Here is a 17,363-nt window from a genome sequence, read left to right as displayed (position 1 = left end):
ATCTTTAAGTTTTACATATAGATGACTCAACAAGGGTGAACTTGAAATTTACGCAGTCATACAGTAAACATATGTATCCCTCATTATTGACTATTCAGTTCCCGCTGCAGCTTTCGCTTTAAAACTATATTTGGCAAAACAACAACAACAACAAAAATATTTGAAAGGAATTTGGTAAATTTGCTGGCGCTGTCCACGTGAAGAGGTGAGATGTGGATCAAGGTATCAAAAGCATCAGTACCAGCAGGAGGGCGAGGATGGGAGAGGCCACCATACCAGGAGATAAGCCCAAAATGCTGCAGCAAAAAAAAAAAAAAAAAAAAAAGGAAGTAGATTATATGAAATGACGTACATTATATGAAATTGTACCTCACGGGGTTGTGGAAAAAAGGTCCTATATTATACTTTGTACCAGGCTATGAGGCCTGTTGTGGTTTATAGAGGGGGAATTAGTCAGCCAGCTTCTACCACTAATACAATACTGTGCCTTGTAACCTTACAGGTCAAAGCTTCGATTTTCTGACTACATGATTTTACCTATTTTCACAGCACATTGGTGTTCTCCACTGTATTTTAATTCATATGTCTTCATTGCAGTATCCTTTACATTGCGTATTTAATTTAATTTGTTGCTATCTATTAGCATCAACAGCTTAAAAATGGTGCTTTTTGAGTGAACCATTTTTACAACTAGCAACATAGACAACTTCTTGCAAGTTTAAAATATGTGAACAAAAATTTGAATACCTGTTGAAATCTGTTGTTCTGGGAGGTGGAAAGGTGGTAGTTAAGCTCCTGTAAATGTAAAAAAAAAAAAAAAAAAAAAAAAAAAAAAGATTCAACAGGCACGTCAACATGTATTTTAAGGTTTAGTTGTAAAATGAAAAGTTGTTTCAGTAATAAAACTTAGCTTAATTTGACAAAACATTGTCGTACCGTGATGTGCATGGGCCCTTTGCCTGATCTTTGGGAGGATGTGTAATATTCATTGGTCCCAATTTAGGGCATGGCAGATTAGTACCATTTATCAGAGGAGTGAGATCTGTCAAAAGAAGAAGGTTTTAGTAACGTTACGCCACAAAATCTTCCTTTTGGTGGAAAGAGATTTCAATATTTCAAGCATTTTGTTGTAAAATTTCAATTGCGGTTATGCATTTAAGTTTAACAGTGAAAACACCAAGCCTGCCTTGGAAGCTGAAGACGAAAATGGCACTCCCTCCCTTGAGTAACTCTCCGGATTGAATTTCTTTCAAAGATGCAAAATAGAATCTGCCTAACAGAGGTCCACCGAAGCTTGTCTCATTATTCTCATCAACAATTTGAGTTCCAATCTTTCGAGGATCGTCCCAATAAAAGGTCCCTGTTAGAAGAAAGCACATACAGTATGAAAATAAAAGTAAATAGCAAATGGAATTAGTGATTATTTTAAGAATTTCTGTAATTTCTGTACTCTTGTAAAACTTACCGCTGGCGCTCATTGCATTTGGGTCAGAGGTGATACTCCTTTGCTTTGACATCTGCAGTTGGATGTTGGGATTCTGATCCAGCATTTGGAAAGTCACCTGCCTTTGTGGGCATGGCCACTCCAGCTGGTCATCATTGTCACCAGATACGAGTTGCACAAAGAGCCCAAAATATGTCTGGTAAAGCAATGTAGCTACCCGGTAAGCATACCCCCCCGCGGAGTACTGCCTCGGGCTGTACATAAAGGTTCCATTTCTACTTGTGTTTAAAACTTTCTCAAAATCATTAATCTGCATGGTTACATGTGGACACTCGATCTCAGACAGATTGATGTCATCGATTGAAAAGCCGCCTGCCGAGCTTCCTGCTCCTTTACGAACCTCAAACACCACCTGGAACTGCTTAGTGGCGTTCAAAGAAACATGCTGGAGCTTCCAGTGAGATGTTGGTGCACCTGGAGGGAGGATTATTGGATGACTACGTTGTACTACTTGAACATTACTAGGTGCACTATCCAGTATAACTTAAATGCATTTTGAGACAAAGTGAAAACGTCAAATATTTACAGTTTGTTGGTCCTAAACACCATTTAGAGTAGATGACACCAGATAATCATGCAGTCTGACATTACCAGTGATCTGTCCCATGAGGCGGAGGTTTCCTGTGGTGTCCTCTTCATCTGTAAACTCTCTGATCCAGATGTTAAGTACGTCCGACTCATTACCACCGTGGTAATAGTAGAACTGGAGACACTGGACATGACACTCCCTTTTGGGACTCATCTTCTGGGTCTCCAGCAGAGCCGAGTCTCCCTCTTCACCTGATGCGGTGCTAGCATGCATGAAGTAACCTGCATCTTGACCTAAAAGGTTGTTGTACAAAACATGTTATAATGGACCGTTACATGTCACACAATATAAGTTACACATACAACTTGCGATAAACAAATGCAGAATTTGAATTTGGATATTTTGAAATCTTACCATGGTAACTCCCTCCACCGGGTAGACTGGTGTGGTCAGACCTAGGACCACCACGGGCCTTCTTTAGCATTTCCCAACTGTTGTTACTCTGTGAACAGCTCTTCATGTGACACATGGACCTGTTAGAAAAGCCACAGTGCATCTTAAAGGCAATGGACGAGTCTGTAGAGGTAAATAAAAAAACACAGGATTTAGGCGTATTAATTTAGGGAAATAAAATCTAAATGTGAAAGCTTCTCAATTCTTTTACGTTTTTGAAGATAAATCTTCAAATGTAGGTGTTTTTATAGCTGCAATGCAAGCAGATATATGTTTGGATATTTGAGGAGAGGTTGCCGTTTTAATCTGTTTGGCTACTAGCAGTCAGTGTTGGCTGAGGTTAACCATGGTCTTTCCCTGAGCTTAACAAAGCAGTTTACTTACTAGGTTTGCTGTATGATCAGAAAACCTTTACTGCACCACTGGATATTTTGGAGGCCAATGAAATACAGTATTTAGACCCTGCTACTTCTGGTTGAAACACCAGTTAAGTTTCTGAGTACCAAAAAAGATGCCTTAGTTATATCTAAAAACTAAGTAAAAATTGGTAAAAAAAAAAAAAAAAATCTGACTGTGACAATGAAAACCTTTTTTTTGGGGGGGGGGGGGATAATGGCACACTGTGTTCACATTCATATTAGTAAGCGAAACAATCCCAAAACACTCTTAATTTAAAAGTTGGTGTTAATTCCCTTAAATCTCCAAGCACTTACTGCATTTGTAGAGGAGGTTCAGCTCCAGAACATCACGAGGGCTCACTTCCATTCTTTGACCAATCACATCCTGGAATTTTGGGTCTTTGGTAATAATTGTAGATCCATTGCCATTGGCGAATGCATTTTTGTCATAGTGCATTACTGACCAATAGTCGTATGGGACTCCCTGGGTGTTGCTGTTCTCATTGCTTACTTTTCTAAAATTATTTTCAAAACCTAGATAACACATAGTATGCAAGCCAATCATTAATAACAGTGCAAGTAATACTGCAACACTGCAATGAACATTTTTATATCCTTATGATTGGTAAAAGCATAATTTCCAAATCACTGACAGTGTTTACATATTTTGATGACTTGCTAGGTTAATTTGTAAATATATTGGATATTCCTGCTTTTAATTTAACATTTAGAGTGGTTGATACATTTATGAACACGTTACACCTCGAGATAACATATTCAAGATAAATATCTCAATGTAAAGAACAAGAACATAACAATTAAATCATCAACCTTGTCTAATGTTTTCAAATGCTATCGTCACATGATCATCTCTGTCAAATCTGGACTGTTCATGGTAGAAGCCAAGAGCGTGGAGAAACTCATGTTCAACAGTGGAAATTTCATCACAGTATCGCCCGATGGAGAGGACCTGTCCATTGGCTATTGACCGCCCAACATATGAAAAACATCTAAAATGGAAAAGGCAACAATCAGTACTAGTCACATTTGTACATTTTACGTGACCAAAGGCCTCATTAATCAAAACGTGTGTAAAACCATAAAATGCCTGTAAATGGTTATAAAAATAACAATTGCAATTTTCACACTTAAATCTGCTTTTGTGCAACAATTTGGCCAAAACCCAAAGGAGAGTTTAGTTTGCCATTAACCACTTTCTTCCCATACTTTTTAGGGTATTTTAAATATATCACTAAAATGGCTTAGGATTCATTTTATGATAGCTGTCAAACAGATAAGTTAGAAAGCTGTATTTATAATGATCCTTAATTAGAACTACGCAGGGAATTATGCTTACAAAAATTCAGAAAATAAAACGACAATACATACCCGTCTAACTTCTGGACAGAAATGTAATATCTCTCCTGGTCTCTTAGTTTGAAGTCAATGCATGACTTCAGCCTGAACTGGTCAAAGGCTCTCAGGATGACTCCCTTGGCATTAATCTCTTCCATTATTCAGGAGGATTGTGTTATGGAGAGAAGCAAAGAAATGTTTAAAGTTTAAAGCAATTGACAGATGTGGTATTCTTACTTGTGCATGCTACTCTGAGGCACAGTTATCCCCTGTCACAGATGCTGGGATGCAGGGATCGGGTGTATTGCAAAACTGAATTATGTCAGTCAAGTAGCTGTGTTCACTTGATGTGCTGCGGCTGGATGTGGCCCCTGTGTGGCAACAGCTTACAGTTTATTGATATTTATTGAACTGCATTTCCTTGTTTACAATCATGTAACATGTATAATCTTTTCAAAGCAATGCAACCACTTGAAGAACAGGTCACAAAGGTGTGCACCCATCCAAAAAGACCCCACAAATTCTGGGTTATTATATTAGAAAAATATTTACCGAGGTCATTTTTCAAGACATATGGGACTGGGGATGTCCACAGTCGGCTCTCCCCAACAATGGCACTCCTCTGCGTGTTTGGAGGCTAAGATCAAAAGGACAGATGACAACAAATCATACATACATACAGACATACATACGTGTTTCAATACACTGTTTAGATTTTAATAATAAACCTACAAAAATAGTAAACTCACCTCCAGAATATCATCCTGTAAGAAATCTAGGATAAAGCCAAAAAAGTAGTGTTTTAAAAAAAGAAATCAATAACTAATAGTTATTGAACAGGTTCAATGTAAAATGTGAAGTTGTCAAAACAATCTCAACATAAAGTCCATGAAATAATATAAAGAGGTTTAATTTTACCCTTGTTTGCTTCTGAAATGTCCTTGTCTTCACTGATATCTACAAAAACAGATGAGATGCTTCTATAACAATGCATTTTTAAAAATGATTAAGTTCAATTCATTTAATTAAATAAAATGAGTACCAAATAATACAACTTACCCACTGTCTCTGGTTCATTCTGCAAAAAATGAAAAAAAAAAAAAAAATGGAACAATATTTGAAAATAAAAATATTTCATAACATCAACATACAGTATATAAGATTTAAGCAATTCCACTATATCTGTTTACTGGTAATTAGGTACACCTACGACTACTGCAAAAGTTTGCAAGTAAAACTCAAATTTGAAATTTTTAAGTCAAATGTTTTAAGTCTTTGCTCATAATTGTTCATTTTTTCCAAATGTGTCTTAACAGTGGAAAGTCCATTCAAATTACAAATTAAACAATTATTTTAAGCCGTATTGGGATAAAGTGACCTTCATTTTCTTTTCTTGTTTTTTGTAATACTTAAAAAACTATGGTAATTCATGAAATATGTAATAATTTGACAAATACTTACAGAGAATACTGATGCAACAGCCAAGTTCACCAGAAGAAAAATGTAGCCTTTCATCCTGATGGTGCGTCTTGGATCAAACATAAATTAAAATTCAATGAAGAACCATGAAAAGAAACTCAAATTACAGAAAAAATGCAATCAAGGAGACATTTAGTTTTTCAGTCAACAAATTTTGAAAAGACAAGTCTAATATGTTGGTAGAGAATGTCTCCTGCTGTGTTTACCTTGTGCCACTGATTGTGTTCCTCTGATCTCAGATGCAATGTTTTGGCTGCGACGCATCAGTTTTAAGTGTTTAATAAAATGCAACAAAACAGGTTTTAAATATTTCCAAGGATTAGTCAGGGCCATTGTTGGAAGTTATGACAAATATGTGAACAATTGCTGTTGTGGTTGAAGTGTTCAGATGAAAATGCTGACTTTTCATTGTCACGCACATTGTCAGTTCCTTTTGTCAAACTTCAGTGGTACTAACACAAAGGATCTTGCATAATTCCATTCCGGTCAGATAATAGCCAGTTTACCACAAACCATGTGGCTAAGATTTTGTATTAATTGATGAAACTTATTGAGGATATCAGAAAGAAAGCTGTTCATTTTACTAAAAGCCTGAGCCGCATTCACACCAACTTAAACCACGGAAGAACCAGGGCCCTTTCATTCATTTTGATAAAAAATTGCAACAGAGCCAATATAGTGTGTCGTGACACAACAATACAAGTTCATCTGGCAAAAACGTACACCAGCTTCAACTTCAGCTGCAGCACAACTCGATGCTGCTTTAGGTCAAAGTCCATACATTTACAATCCGAGAGAGATTTTACAGAGTTGACCTGTATGGGCGATATGCCAGTAAAAAGCATTTCCTCTCCAAAAAGAACAATAGAGTGAAACTAGTTTGCCAGTGAACATACAGGCAAAACCAGTCCTTTTGAAATAATTTACTCTGAACAGATGAATCAATGATAGAGCTGCTCGGCCACAGTAACAGTAGACATTTGGCGCAGACCAACTGTGGAGCACGGTGATGGAAATGTGGTTTTCCTGCCATAACTCAGGCTCAACACACGCCATCGAACTTTGGAAACCCTCGCTTTGGTAAAATCTGATGGGAAACATACCGTTAACTATGATCTATGTGACGAGGGCCGTTGCTTGTGCTGCACATCTAACAACAAACTTACAACATCTGATGACAAAAACTAACCATTGATTGTAGATATGTGGATCTACAAGCCACAGATGCTGCAGTGCTGTCAAATAACTACGAATATCTGAGGCAGACTTCTGCTATTTTTGGACTATTGCCATTAAAACATTTATCTAAATATGGACACTACCATACAAATAAAAAACACCAAACATGATTAAAACTGAGCTCCTAGTGAATCTATAGTAGTTCAAGTGCTGTGAAAAAAAACACATAGGTGCTGCATGTAAGTGTTACATTGGTAGGGAAAGCCCTGTGCATATTAGATATTGACAAAAAAAAAAAAATCCAGTATGAGGCATCCTTATCAAAGATTTGTATCTGATAACAGTCAGGTACATCCTGAGTTCATAAAATTGTATTTGGTCCTTGTTTACTTCCTCATTTTTCTTGCAGAAACTTAGCTCTCTTTAAATAAATCAATATGTTTTAGTTTCGATTTATCTGTAATCCAAGCGGAGAGTCTGATTCTAAATCCACGGAGCAGCTCCTCTCCTCCTCCACAGGCGGCGTGCTGCAGCACTCGGCTTGTTACGTGTTTCTCTGTCCCTCTTCTTTTTCCACTTTGACCCCGAATCGAAGTTTCGGCTGGCGCTTACCGCCCTCTACAGGGCATCGCAAAAACTGCAATATCAACCCCACAGCTGAATTTGACAGTTTTCCGTTAAACTTAATGGGTTTATATCCAGATACATGAATTGGATACATATCTGCAGCTTACCAGAATGTAATTTGAGGCCCTTTGTTATAAGGTTGAAACTGAACAGGAAGTGCTCCTTTCAAGAAGATATTGATCCCAAACACACACGTGAACATATTGAGAAATGTCTTTAAACAAGAAAGAGGCCAGATTTGAATCACATTGAAATGTTGTTGTGGGTAAATTTACAATGGGCGTAGCATAAAATAAAACCCTCAAACATATTGCAAATGGAGGAATTTTGCATGAGGATGGGTCCAAAATGTTTGCAAGGGTTAGGGTTAGAAAAACAGAAAGTATAACTAATGGTTGTATTAACAGATCAACACATGAATCCCAGGAGATATCTATTATAAACACTCACTGGAGGATGGATCAGTGGTTAGAGTGATATGTTTAGACATCTGTTGTAGAGTATGTGGGTTCTTGTCCAACATGATGAAGGTCACCTGCCTCCAAGGGCAAGGCCCATTCCAGTGTTGAATCAAAGTCACCTGACACTAAACGAAAATTAATTAATTAAAAAAAAAACTTTCTCTCAGAACAATTACCACCTGGTAAACATAGCCCTCTGTAGAATACACCCGAGGGCTGAGCAAATAACTGTTGTAATCAGTGGTTGTTAAAAGCCTCTCGAAGTCCTTAATTTGCCAGACATGATGTGGACACTCCGACTCAGTCAGGTTGATGTCATCGATGGAAAAGCCTCCCGAAGAGACTCGATGTCCCTTACGCACCTCAAACACAAGCTGGAAAGGCTTGTCAGCATTCAGGGGAACATTGTGAAACAGCCATTCATAGGTTGGATGACCTGGAGGAGAAAAAAAGAGAAGCTTTTACAATGCTTTTTACTAATTAAATTACACATTTACATATATATGTTCACTTGATTATGACTTGTGCGGGATACTCTTTCCTCAAGATACTTACATTTTAAAACTCTGATATTAAACATTTCCCATGTAGCGACGCAGGTCAGCATGTTGATGTTAGCATTTACCTCAACGAACTACTTAACCTGAGTACGGCTCACAGAGACACCAGTATGGCAGTAAACTTTCCCTCTGAAAGAAACATTTCGTCAAATTCCTCACCAGTGATTTGATCCATGAGCCCGAGGTTTCTTGCAGAGTCCTTGTTGTCCTGGAACTCTCGGATCCAGATGTTGAGCTGATCCAATGGGTTTCCGCTGTGGCAAAAGTAGAACTGGAGACACTGAGCATGACACTCCCTCTCAGGGCTCATCCTCTTGGTCTCCAGCCAGGCTGAGTCCCCCTCCTGACCGGACGCTGTGCTAGCATGCATGAAGTAACCTTTGGAATTTGAACAATTTTAGTCAGTAAATATTGTAACTCTTGTGATGTATAATTTTATGCTAGGACAGATCTTTCGAAAAAAATTTTGCTGGTGTATAATCAGGCTTTATCCCCCATTGGTGTTCAGGTTGGTGTGGTCAGTATCGGGCCCTCCAGGAACAACGTTTGTTCTCTTCCAACCTTTGGCCAAACCTTTTTTACAAATGCTCATCCCACAGATATCCACATCAGAGAAGTCACAGTTCTCCATAAAAGAAATGGATGTGCCTGTGGTCACACACGGACAGATCACACATCATTATAACCCACAATTCAAGCATGTATTTATACAATATCAATGACCGGTACATCTCTTTCAGAGTCATGACAGAAGTCGCAACTTATTGCAATTATAAAGGCGATTCAACTCGTACACATCTGTGGGGCTCATTTCCATTCGCTGGCCAATCTTGTCTTGGTACTGAGGCTTAGAGACAATTGTGTCTTCCGAGTTTTTAGAGAAGAATTTTTTTACCATAGTGCATCAATGATAAGTAGTCGTACAGAGCATTGAATGTTGTACTTGATTTTGAGCTTAATTTCTCAAAATTTCCCTTGAATCCTGTTGAATGGATAAACAAATATTCAGACATCTCATACATTGTAGCAGTATACTGCTTTTAAATGTATTTGTTAAGTTGTTTTATTTGTTATTGCAATCTAAAAACAAACATTAAACGTTACATAAAATTACACCTGTAGTGGCTACATTTAACGGTTTAACTGTTTTCATGACTTTGACGGACCGACGCTTCATCATCAGGGGATGGATTTTTGTTGTTTTTGTTGTTGTTGTTTTACTTTCCATTCTATTATAATATGAGAAACTGCTATAGGACGACATTGTTTACTGTTCGCTGAATAGGGTTTTGAATATGTGCATACATTAAATCTGGAAGGAAATCGGTTAGATTAGACTGGGGATGGTATTGTACCGTCTTTGATGTTTTTCCAGATAATAGTTACATAGTCATCTCTGTCATGTCTTGATTGTTCATGATATAAGCCCAAAGCATGGAGGAACTCGTGCTCTACTACACCAAGATGATCACAATATTTACCAATGGAAACAACTTGGCCACTTTTGATAACCTTTGAAACATAAGAGTAACACCTGCAGAGAGAAGAAGAGAACAGAGGGCTAATACATCTGAGGGGTCAAGGGTCAGACTGCCACTGTAGAAGGTTAATCATGTTTAGTGAAGAAAAACAGAATTACCCAGGATTCTTTCTGACTGAAAGATAATATTCCTCAGACCGTCGGGGCTTAAAATCAATACATGACTTCAAACGGAAACGTTCAAAGGCCTGCAGAATGATTCCTTTAGCGTTCATATCTGTGCTCACAAGGAAAATACAAAGTCATTATCAGCATTTCCACTGTTTTCTTTTCTTATTTGTTCATGCCTTAGCAAGGTATACACTGTGGGGAAAGAGTCTATTGACCATCACTCACCCAAGTTGTCTTCTAATACATAAGGAACAGGATTGTCCCACAGGTGTTTGGTATTCATTATGGCATTCCTGGCAACTCTTGTTTTTGTGTTAACTTCCTTCAGTGAAGTAAATGCATCAAATTAATCAAGGCGAGGCAAGTTTATTTGTAGAGCACATTTCAACAACAAGGCAATTCAAAGTGCTTCACATAAAACCATTAAAAGCATCAAAACATCAGGCAAACGTAAACAGCATTTAAAAACAATTAAATTAAATTAAATCAAAACAAATTCAGAACTGTCCAGCAACGAAATTACAAGATGACAAATATTGCTTATTGCTCACTTTCATAATGTCGCCCTCAAATAAATCCAGGCCTGGAAGGTAAACAGACACACAGAATAATCGCTATTGTTACTAAAGCTGCAAGAAAAAAGCATGACATTGCAGTATATAATTACTTAAAATGAACGGTTGTGAAGCAATTATGAACTCTCTTTAGCTGATTGCGGTCATTCACAGCGACATTGGAAGCAGGGAATACAGTTTCTCATTTATATACTGACATTGTTAACAACAACTAAAATCTCTATTGCTGACCTTTGTTTATTTCAGTTATGTCCAAGTCCTCATCATCAATCTCTGAAAATGAAAAGAAAATAGATTTTTTTTGTGTGTTCATATTCATACAGACATACATCCATGCATTTACAGAGGCTTCTATTGTATCTGTAAATTCTTCAGTTTTTATAATGAAAATATTTGTCATTAAAAAAAGAAAAAAATCTTCACCTATTAAGAGTGGTTCGAGGGACTAGAAAAGAATAGATCAGCGTTTAGGTCATGACAGTGACAAATGAGTGAATTCAAAGACAAATATATGCAACTTTCTACAATGATCAAAAAATATAAATGTACTTACCATGGCGAGGTGAAGAATACACAGCAAAATAATGATGTATTTATACATGATTGTGAAAGAATGCCCTCAAAATTGAAAAAGAGGGATAAAAGTGGAAATAAAAAAAATAAAAATACTATTTTAAATAAATACCATCATCAGCTGGGTATGAGCAGATCTTTCTGTGCTCCTCCAATACCTGTGTTCTCAAAAGACTCTTACATTTTCTTCCTGGATTAGAACTATTGTCATTTTGTCAAGTGCTAAACTGTAAAAATAACAGCTGGACCAAATCCGTCTAAAACTACTAAAGGTCTTCGGCAAGTGAAGGTAAACACCTGTAGAGGATTTCAAACATGTCCTTCAACAAACAAAGACCTTACTACTTAAACATTATAACTAATTTACCCTCTAGGCCCACCAAGAATTTAGCATATTACTGTCTGACAAATACAACTCCTTCAGTGAACCAAGAAAAATGTAGAGCTGTGTTTGAAGATGAGAATGAATTGCAAATACAAAAGTAAAATTAAAACATCTGAATAAGTGACTTTCATTTTTATTGTCATCTATGTATCACTTCAGCTTTTTTTTTTTTTAACTGTTTCTTTTACTTTTATGGACTTTGTGATATTGCACACATTTCCTTTAAATATTTATTAGTTTATAAGTTATCTGAAAATACAATGTGTCTTAAATTGTAACCCCTGCCCCTTTTCATTTTCCATATCAAAAACAGGTAGATAAGTGTCTGATCGTGAAATTAATTTTGACATGCACTAGTCTAATGCAACATAGCTGTGTCCTGAGAATTCTCAGTACATACAGTAGCTGCCATCACATCCATACAACAATAATAAAGTGGTACATGACTAAAAACCATGATGTGTATGATGGCGGTTGTGCTGTTTCCCACCTGTACAGAAGAAAAGACATGGTCTGGACTAATTTTGTAACACAGGCTTTTCTACATTCTTTGGAACCACCTCCTGTGACAAAGTTGACCTCTTTCGACATATTCATTTGCACTCTGTTTTTGTCTTAGTAACTGTCTGTTGGCATCTTGTAACTGATACAGTTGCTTTTGCCAGGCTTATTTGTCTGGATCAAAGTCACATGTTTTAAGTTAGGTAACATGTCAGGCTTCGGAGGTTCTGAATCATCGCGTCACATATTTAATTACAGACATTGACACTGACATTGAGTTTGCCTTGGACCAATGTCAGAAAGCTCGTTGTAACATGAAAACAATGGGGAACATGCTGTTTTGTTGTCATTTAAACACGATATGATGAATAGAAGCTGATAAAAATAACCTTCACTGATGTTTGTTTAATTTCAGAGTAATTCATTCAGACACTCAGAAGCAGATTGTATGTTAACCCAGCTGGACTGAACTGATGCAAGCACTATTGAAAAACAACAAAAATGAACAAGGTTTTATTTGTCAAAATCACAACATCTGCAAAGGCTTAAGAAGTTTTCCATTTGATGTAACAGAGTTGCAGCCATAACAACATTATCATGTGGATTAAATGAAGAAGCAGATACATACTGTTTATCTATATTGCAAAATTTTGGCAGATTTTTTTGTTGCAAGTCATTAGCAGACAATTGTTAATAACAAAACCGCTCTCTTCCTTTACAAAACTGACACACATGACAGGTTACCGAATAAAGGACTGTACATCCTGTCATCACCCTGTCGGAGGTGTGACTTGCAAAAGTACCAAAGAGAAGATATACAGTAAATGACCTGCGTGCAAATCAAGGATACACTTGTTCTGCCAGTGCTCCTGGTATGCAGGTACACACGCCTACACATTGATGTATACAGTACACGGACACATGCACTTACACGTGGAACGTTACAGCACATCACAAAAGCACCAGAACAAATATGACACAAAACATTGGTACTGCTAATTTAAACAATGTAAAACATCTTTTACCATTGGACAGAGAATTTATTCTGCCTGCAGATTGACAGAGATGCTATAATTTAAAAGATTTGTAAACTAAGGTTTTATGAAATGAGTTGCAATAGTTTAATGTTTGGGTTTTGTTGATTTGAACTTTACTTCCTCATTGTTTGGGATCTGACAGAGCATCCTGTTAAAGATGAATTTAACAGCCTGTTTTAACTTGAACATCCCCTTTCAAAAAGTCAAAAAATATATATACTTTACTGTATACATGAAAACATGTAAAAAGCTTTTGCTTGCTAAAAAAAAAATTAACAGTTAAAAAAAGGTGTAGGATTTTGTCACTTAATTATATTATATCTTTGTGAAGGATAATCAGTACTCAGACAAGATTACGTTTCTGTTAACAACTCAACAAACAAAACAAATGTGAAATGTTCTGTGGCGGGCTTCTGAGATATGTCATTTGACCAAAAACATTTTTGCAATTACAAAAACATTATAATACGAAGCATCAAGCTGACAGTAAAACAATGTGATGTGTATTTTTGACCTTCAGGACCCCAAAACAAAACATTATGCTTAACTCCTCTTTCTGAAACCACATTTACTGTAGAAAAATAACAAAAGAGTAAATATTGTTTCGGTTGATGAATTTCTCAGCATACCCCCTTTTGTCTTTTGATTCTTGAGAAAAATCAAATGTACTCTTGCCTATAGGGAGGTGTGTTAGGATATCTACAGTGCATCTGGAAAGTATTCACAGCGCTTCACTTTTTCCACATTTTGTTATAAATGGATAACCTTATTCCAAAACGGATTAAATTTTGAGGAAAAAAATGAATTTAATCCATTTTGGAATAAAGCTGTAACATAACAAAATGTGGGAAAAAATGAAGCGCTGTGAATACTCTCCGTATGCACTGTAAGTCATGATCAGTGCATAACTATGAATTTGTGTCTAACTGTTTCTCATGCTCACTGATGGAAGTCAACTACTTGACATTTTCATTTTCTCCCTCTTCCCTGGAATTTCTCATCTAATGTGTTTTACACGTTGTGACAAAAAAGTTTCGCCAGCTTTGGACACAACAACAACTTGGTTAGGTTCAGGGAAAGATCATAGTTTTGGTTAAAAGTACTTTGTAGTGATTATTTTGGTTGCAATAATAAATATAAGGTTAACGTTATGGTTAAAGGGATAATCCTGCATTGTACAACGTATTTATCCAAGGTTATTACTGCGGCCACAAGAGTACTTTATCACTTGTAAATTAATTTAAATTGATTTAATGGGTCACAGTAAGATGTTTGCAAAAACAACAGATGGGATCATTTTTAATGGAAAGACAGTGTTGTTGTCACAGTGTGACTGAAACAGTGGACCATGAAATTAAAAGCATTTATACATTAAACATAATGTTTCTGTGTTGGTAAATCAAATAATATTAATTAAGTAATTAAATAATAACTGTAGTCTTTACCCATATTGCATAAGTCTAAGACACTTACTAAGTAAGTGGTTTTCTTAGGTATAAAAACGAAAAACAAAACAACGTGCACACCATTGATCAAATGTTTGCTTTTTTTTACTTTTACATTCTTTGAATTTCAGAATTGGTGAGAAATATAATTCACTGTTGACAGCAAGAGACACTGATTAACAAACGTGGAATAAAAATGCCAGAATAGAATACTATTTGTCTTAACTAAAAGTATTTGAAGGGAAGTTTTGGCTTCAAAAGTTGGTAACTTGAATAATGAATCAATAATATATAACCAAATCAATTTCAGTCACCTGACTTGTTGACAAGGAAAACAGCCGAACCTCTGAATGCTTATTCAGTCAACATTGCTCTCCAAAAATACTCACTTTCCACTCAAGCCCTTACACTGTTATGGCATAGTTTCACCACTGGATGGCAGTGTAGTTTCTTTTATTGGCACTGGGGGCAGACTGTGATCCTTTCTGGGTTTACAGTTTTATATAAAGAATTACAGCAGGGGACTGAACCACCAAACCTACAGTCAGTGGTGGTTTAGTATTCAGTACATGTTCACAGATTCATTTACAACGTTATTCATGCCATTAGCCTTAACTGGAAACTACATGTGTAATCACTTTTGTTACACTTGTCACAGGTCAACTGACTTGTGGGTTCTATATTTAGAATGTATTCTATCTCAGCTGTTTGTTTTAAAATGATACAAGATATCAGATTTCCTGTATTTCAACTTGAATCGAATAATATAATGTCAGTACATAATGCAACTTTGAATCCCTCGACATTTTATGTGAATGTGTATACTTACTGATCACTAATGCTGCTCTTAGAATTATTGGACAGTCACAATGTTAACCACTGGTTTATGGCTGAAATCAGCAAAAAGAATGGCAGAGATAGCATGCAAAATGCAACATTGAATTTCAGTTGTTACATATGTACAGTTCCTCTTTCCAGTTAATCTGATGTGATGCTCAAAGTCAGAACTTTTTCAGACAAAAGTAGAAAGACATTTTTTCTCAAGACAATTAAAAATGTTTTAAAGACAAGCTTCACATGTCCTTTACACGGCTGTTGGATTGCGTGACGTTTTCTCTGAGCTAAGTACATTCCCTCATAACCATCCCAATCTGAAACCAGACCATAATCAATTGATAGGAGACAACAAAGTGGAACAAACTACAAAGCTTGAGAGCATTTACAATGATCCATTGACGTACAACAACTATCTTCTTATCTCCACTGGCTCTGATCTGCTTATCAAACCAGCAGCAATACCTGCTATCTACATCAGAAAATGACCAAATCTCTATTTGTCACCGTGGTGTATAAGGCAAGTGGTGTCTTGTTCAAAGACCCTTGTTTGTGTCCTCCCCTCAGTGGTCGAAGAGTTTGACTCCGGCAGACATCATTCTTGCCTTCAACTATTGAGATCAAAGTTTTAACAAAGTCTTTTGACCTTTTTAACTGATAAAGCAAAAGGGATAGGGCTCCTCGGTGCCCACACAAGTGCTAATCAGGTCGACAGGCTGGAGCATGAAAGTATGAGTTCAGATTAGCATTTGCAAAGCCTCACAAAGCTTTTGCAGGAGTTTGTGTTGTTTGTGTCACCAAATGTAGCACTTTGAAATGACTACATTTTGGATAGACTGAATTCGAGTCAGTTACAATGAAGAAAAAAGCTCAAACCTCTAATTTTATAAGTAGTTTCTAGGTCATGACAAGAAAATAGTTCATTTGGCCTTTTGTTTAGTAAGGAATCAGTCAAAAACATTAGTTGAGCAAAGTAATAGTTCTTTGTCCAAATACAACTCTTCTGGTAAAACCCACAAGTCTCAAGTTTATAATGAGATAAATTGTATGGTGTACATTGTTTGCAAATGCAGTTTTTGCTGTTGCTATTTGGAAGTAACCAGGGAACAAATAGTGTTGTGTGTGTGTGTTGTGCGTATACGTGAGAGTTACCAATGCATTACCAATGGACTCTAACCTTACACGTTGGATGCTGGCAATGTCAGTTGGGTAAGGATAAGGATAAGGCTATGTGTTGTATACTTTGAACAATGGGAGGTTGCACAACTTTTGTGAGAGAATTCTGTGGTGTTCAAAACAACATTAAAAACAAATATGTTTTAAACAAAAACCAAAATATATATTATTTTTATTGAAACCGGTTTATAATATGAAATCTAATGGGATTAGCTCATCTAGACTTCTCTCACACCATGTTGGTCGACCATGTTTTTTTACAGCAATATTTTGATTTTAGTGTGAAAGATGAAGTTTCATGGCAAGCATTGACAAGCACAAGAGTAATAACAACAGTCTGCCCCGAGAAAAACTAGGAGACGAAACCACGACAGGAGCCAGGACATGTTAAGACACGGGAGATGAAGTTAAAATACTATCTGCTTCCTGGGGAAAAAAACAGCTCATGTGCCATTAGTAACCGGCTTGTGACCAGTGCTGTGTGCTTCCAGAATGATAGATAGATGATAGATAGATAGTTACTTTATTAATCCCCAAGGGGAAATTATTTTATTTGGAATGGCTTGGAAATATACAATATGTTCTAAACAGATGTTGTCGTGAGGAACACTTGTTGAGAGAAGATTTATTTTTGCTTACA

At 36.6% G+C, this 17,363-nt stretch overlaps 1 protein-coding gene and 1 pseudogene across 1 annotated transcript; both read right to left on the bottom strand.

Annotated features, from left to right (window-relative positions):
• Positions 1-5,317, bottom strand: LOC138623942 (meprin A subunit beta-like). Its single transcript, XM_069703744.1, has 12 exons — positions 5,300-5,317; positions 4,793-4,877; positions 4,274-4,391; positions 3,716-3,894; positions 3,200-3,418; positions 2,448-2,609; positions 2,096-2,326; positions 1,466-1,918; positions 1,187-1,360; positions 937-1,042; positions 748-795; positions 1-296 (listed from the first exon to the last, which is right to left on the bottom strand). The coding sequence occupies exons 1-12, from the start codon at positions 5,315-5,317 to the stop codon at positions 218-220; spliced, it is 1,872 nt and encodes a 623-aa protein (XP_069559845.1). The 3' UTR covers positions 1-217.
• Positions 5,318-7,442: 2,125 nt separating this feature from the next.
• On the bottom strand, positions 7,443-11,373 carry LOC138623941 (meprin A subunit beta-like; annotated as a pseudogene).
• Between the last annotated feature and the right edge of the window lie 5,990 nt (positions 11,374-17,363).

This window comes from Brachyistius frenatus, unplaced genomic scaffold, assembly GCF_029030835.1.
Source record: "Brachyistius frenatus isolate BFR_SWC_R1_liver_20210118 unplaced genomic scaffold, ASM2903083v1 Contig_48, whole genome shotgun sequence".
Taxonomy (NCBI): Eukaryota; Metazoa; Chordata; class Actinopteri; family Embiotocidae; genus Brachyistius; species Brachyistius frenatus.
Note: the sequence above shows the minus strand (reverse complement) of the source record. Positions and strands in the feature narration are given on the sequence as shown.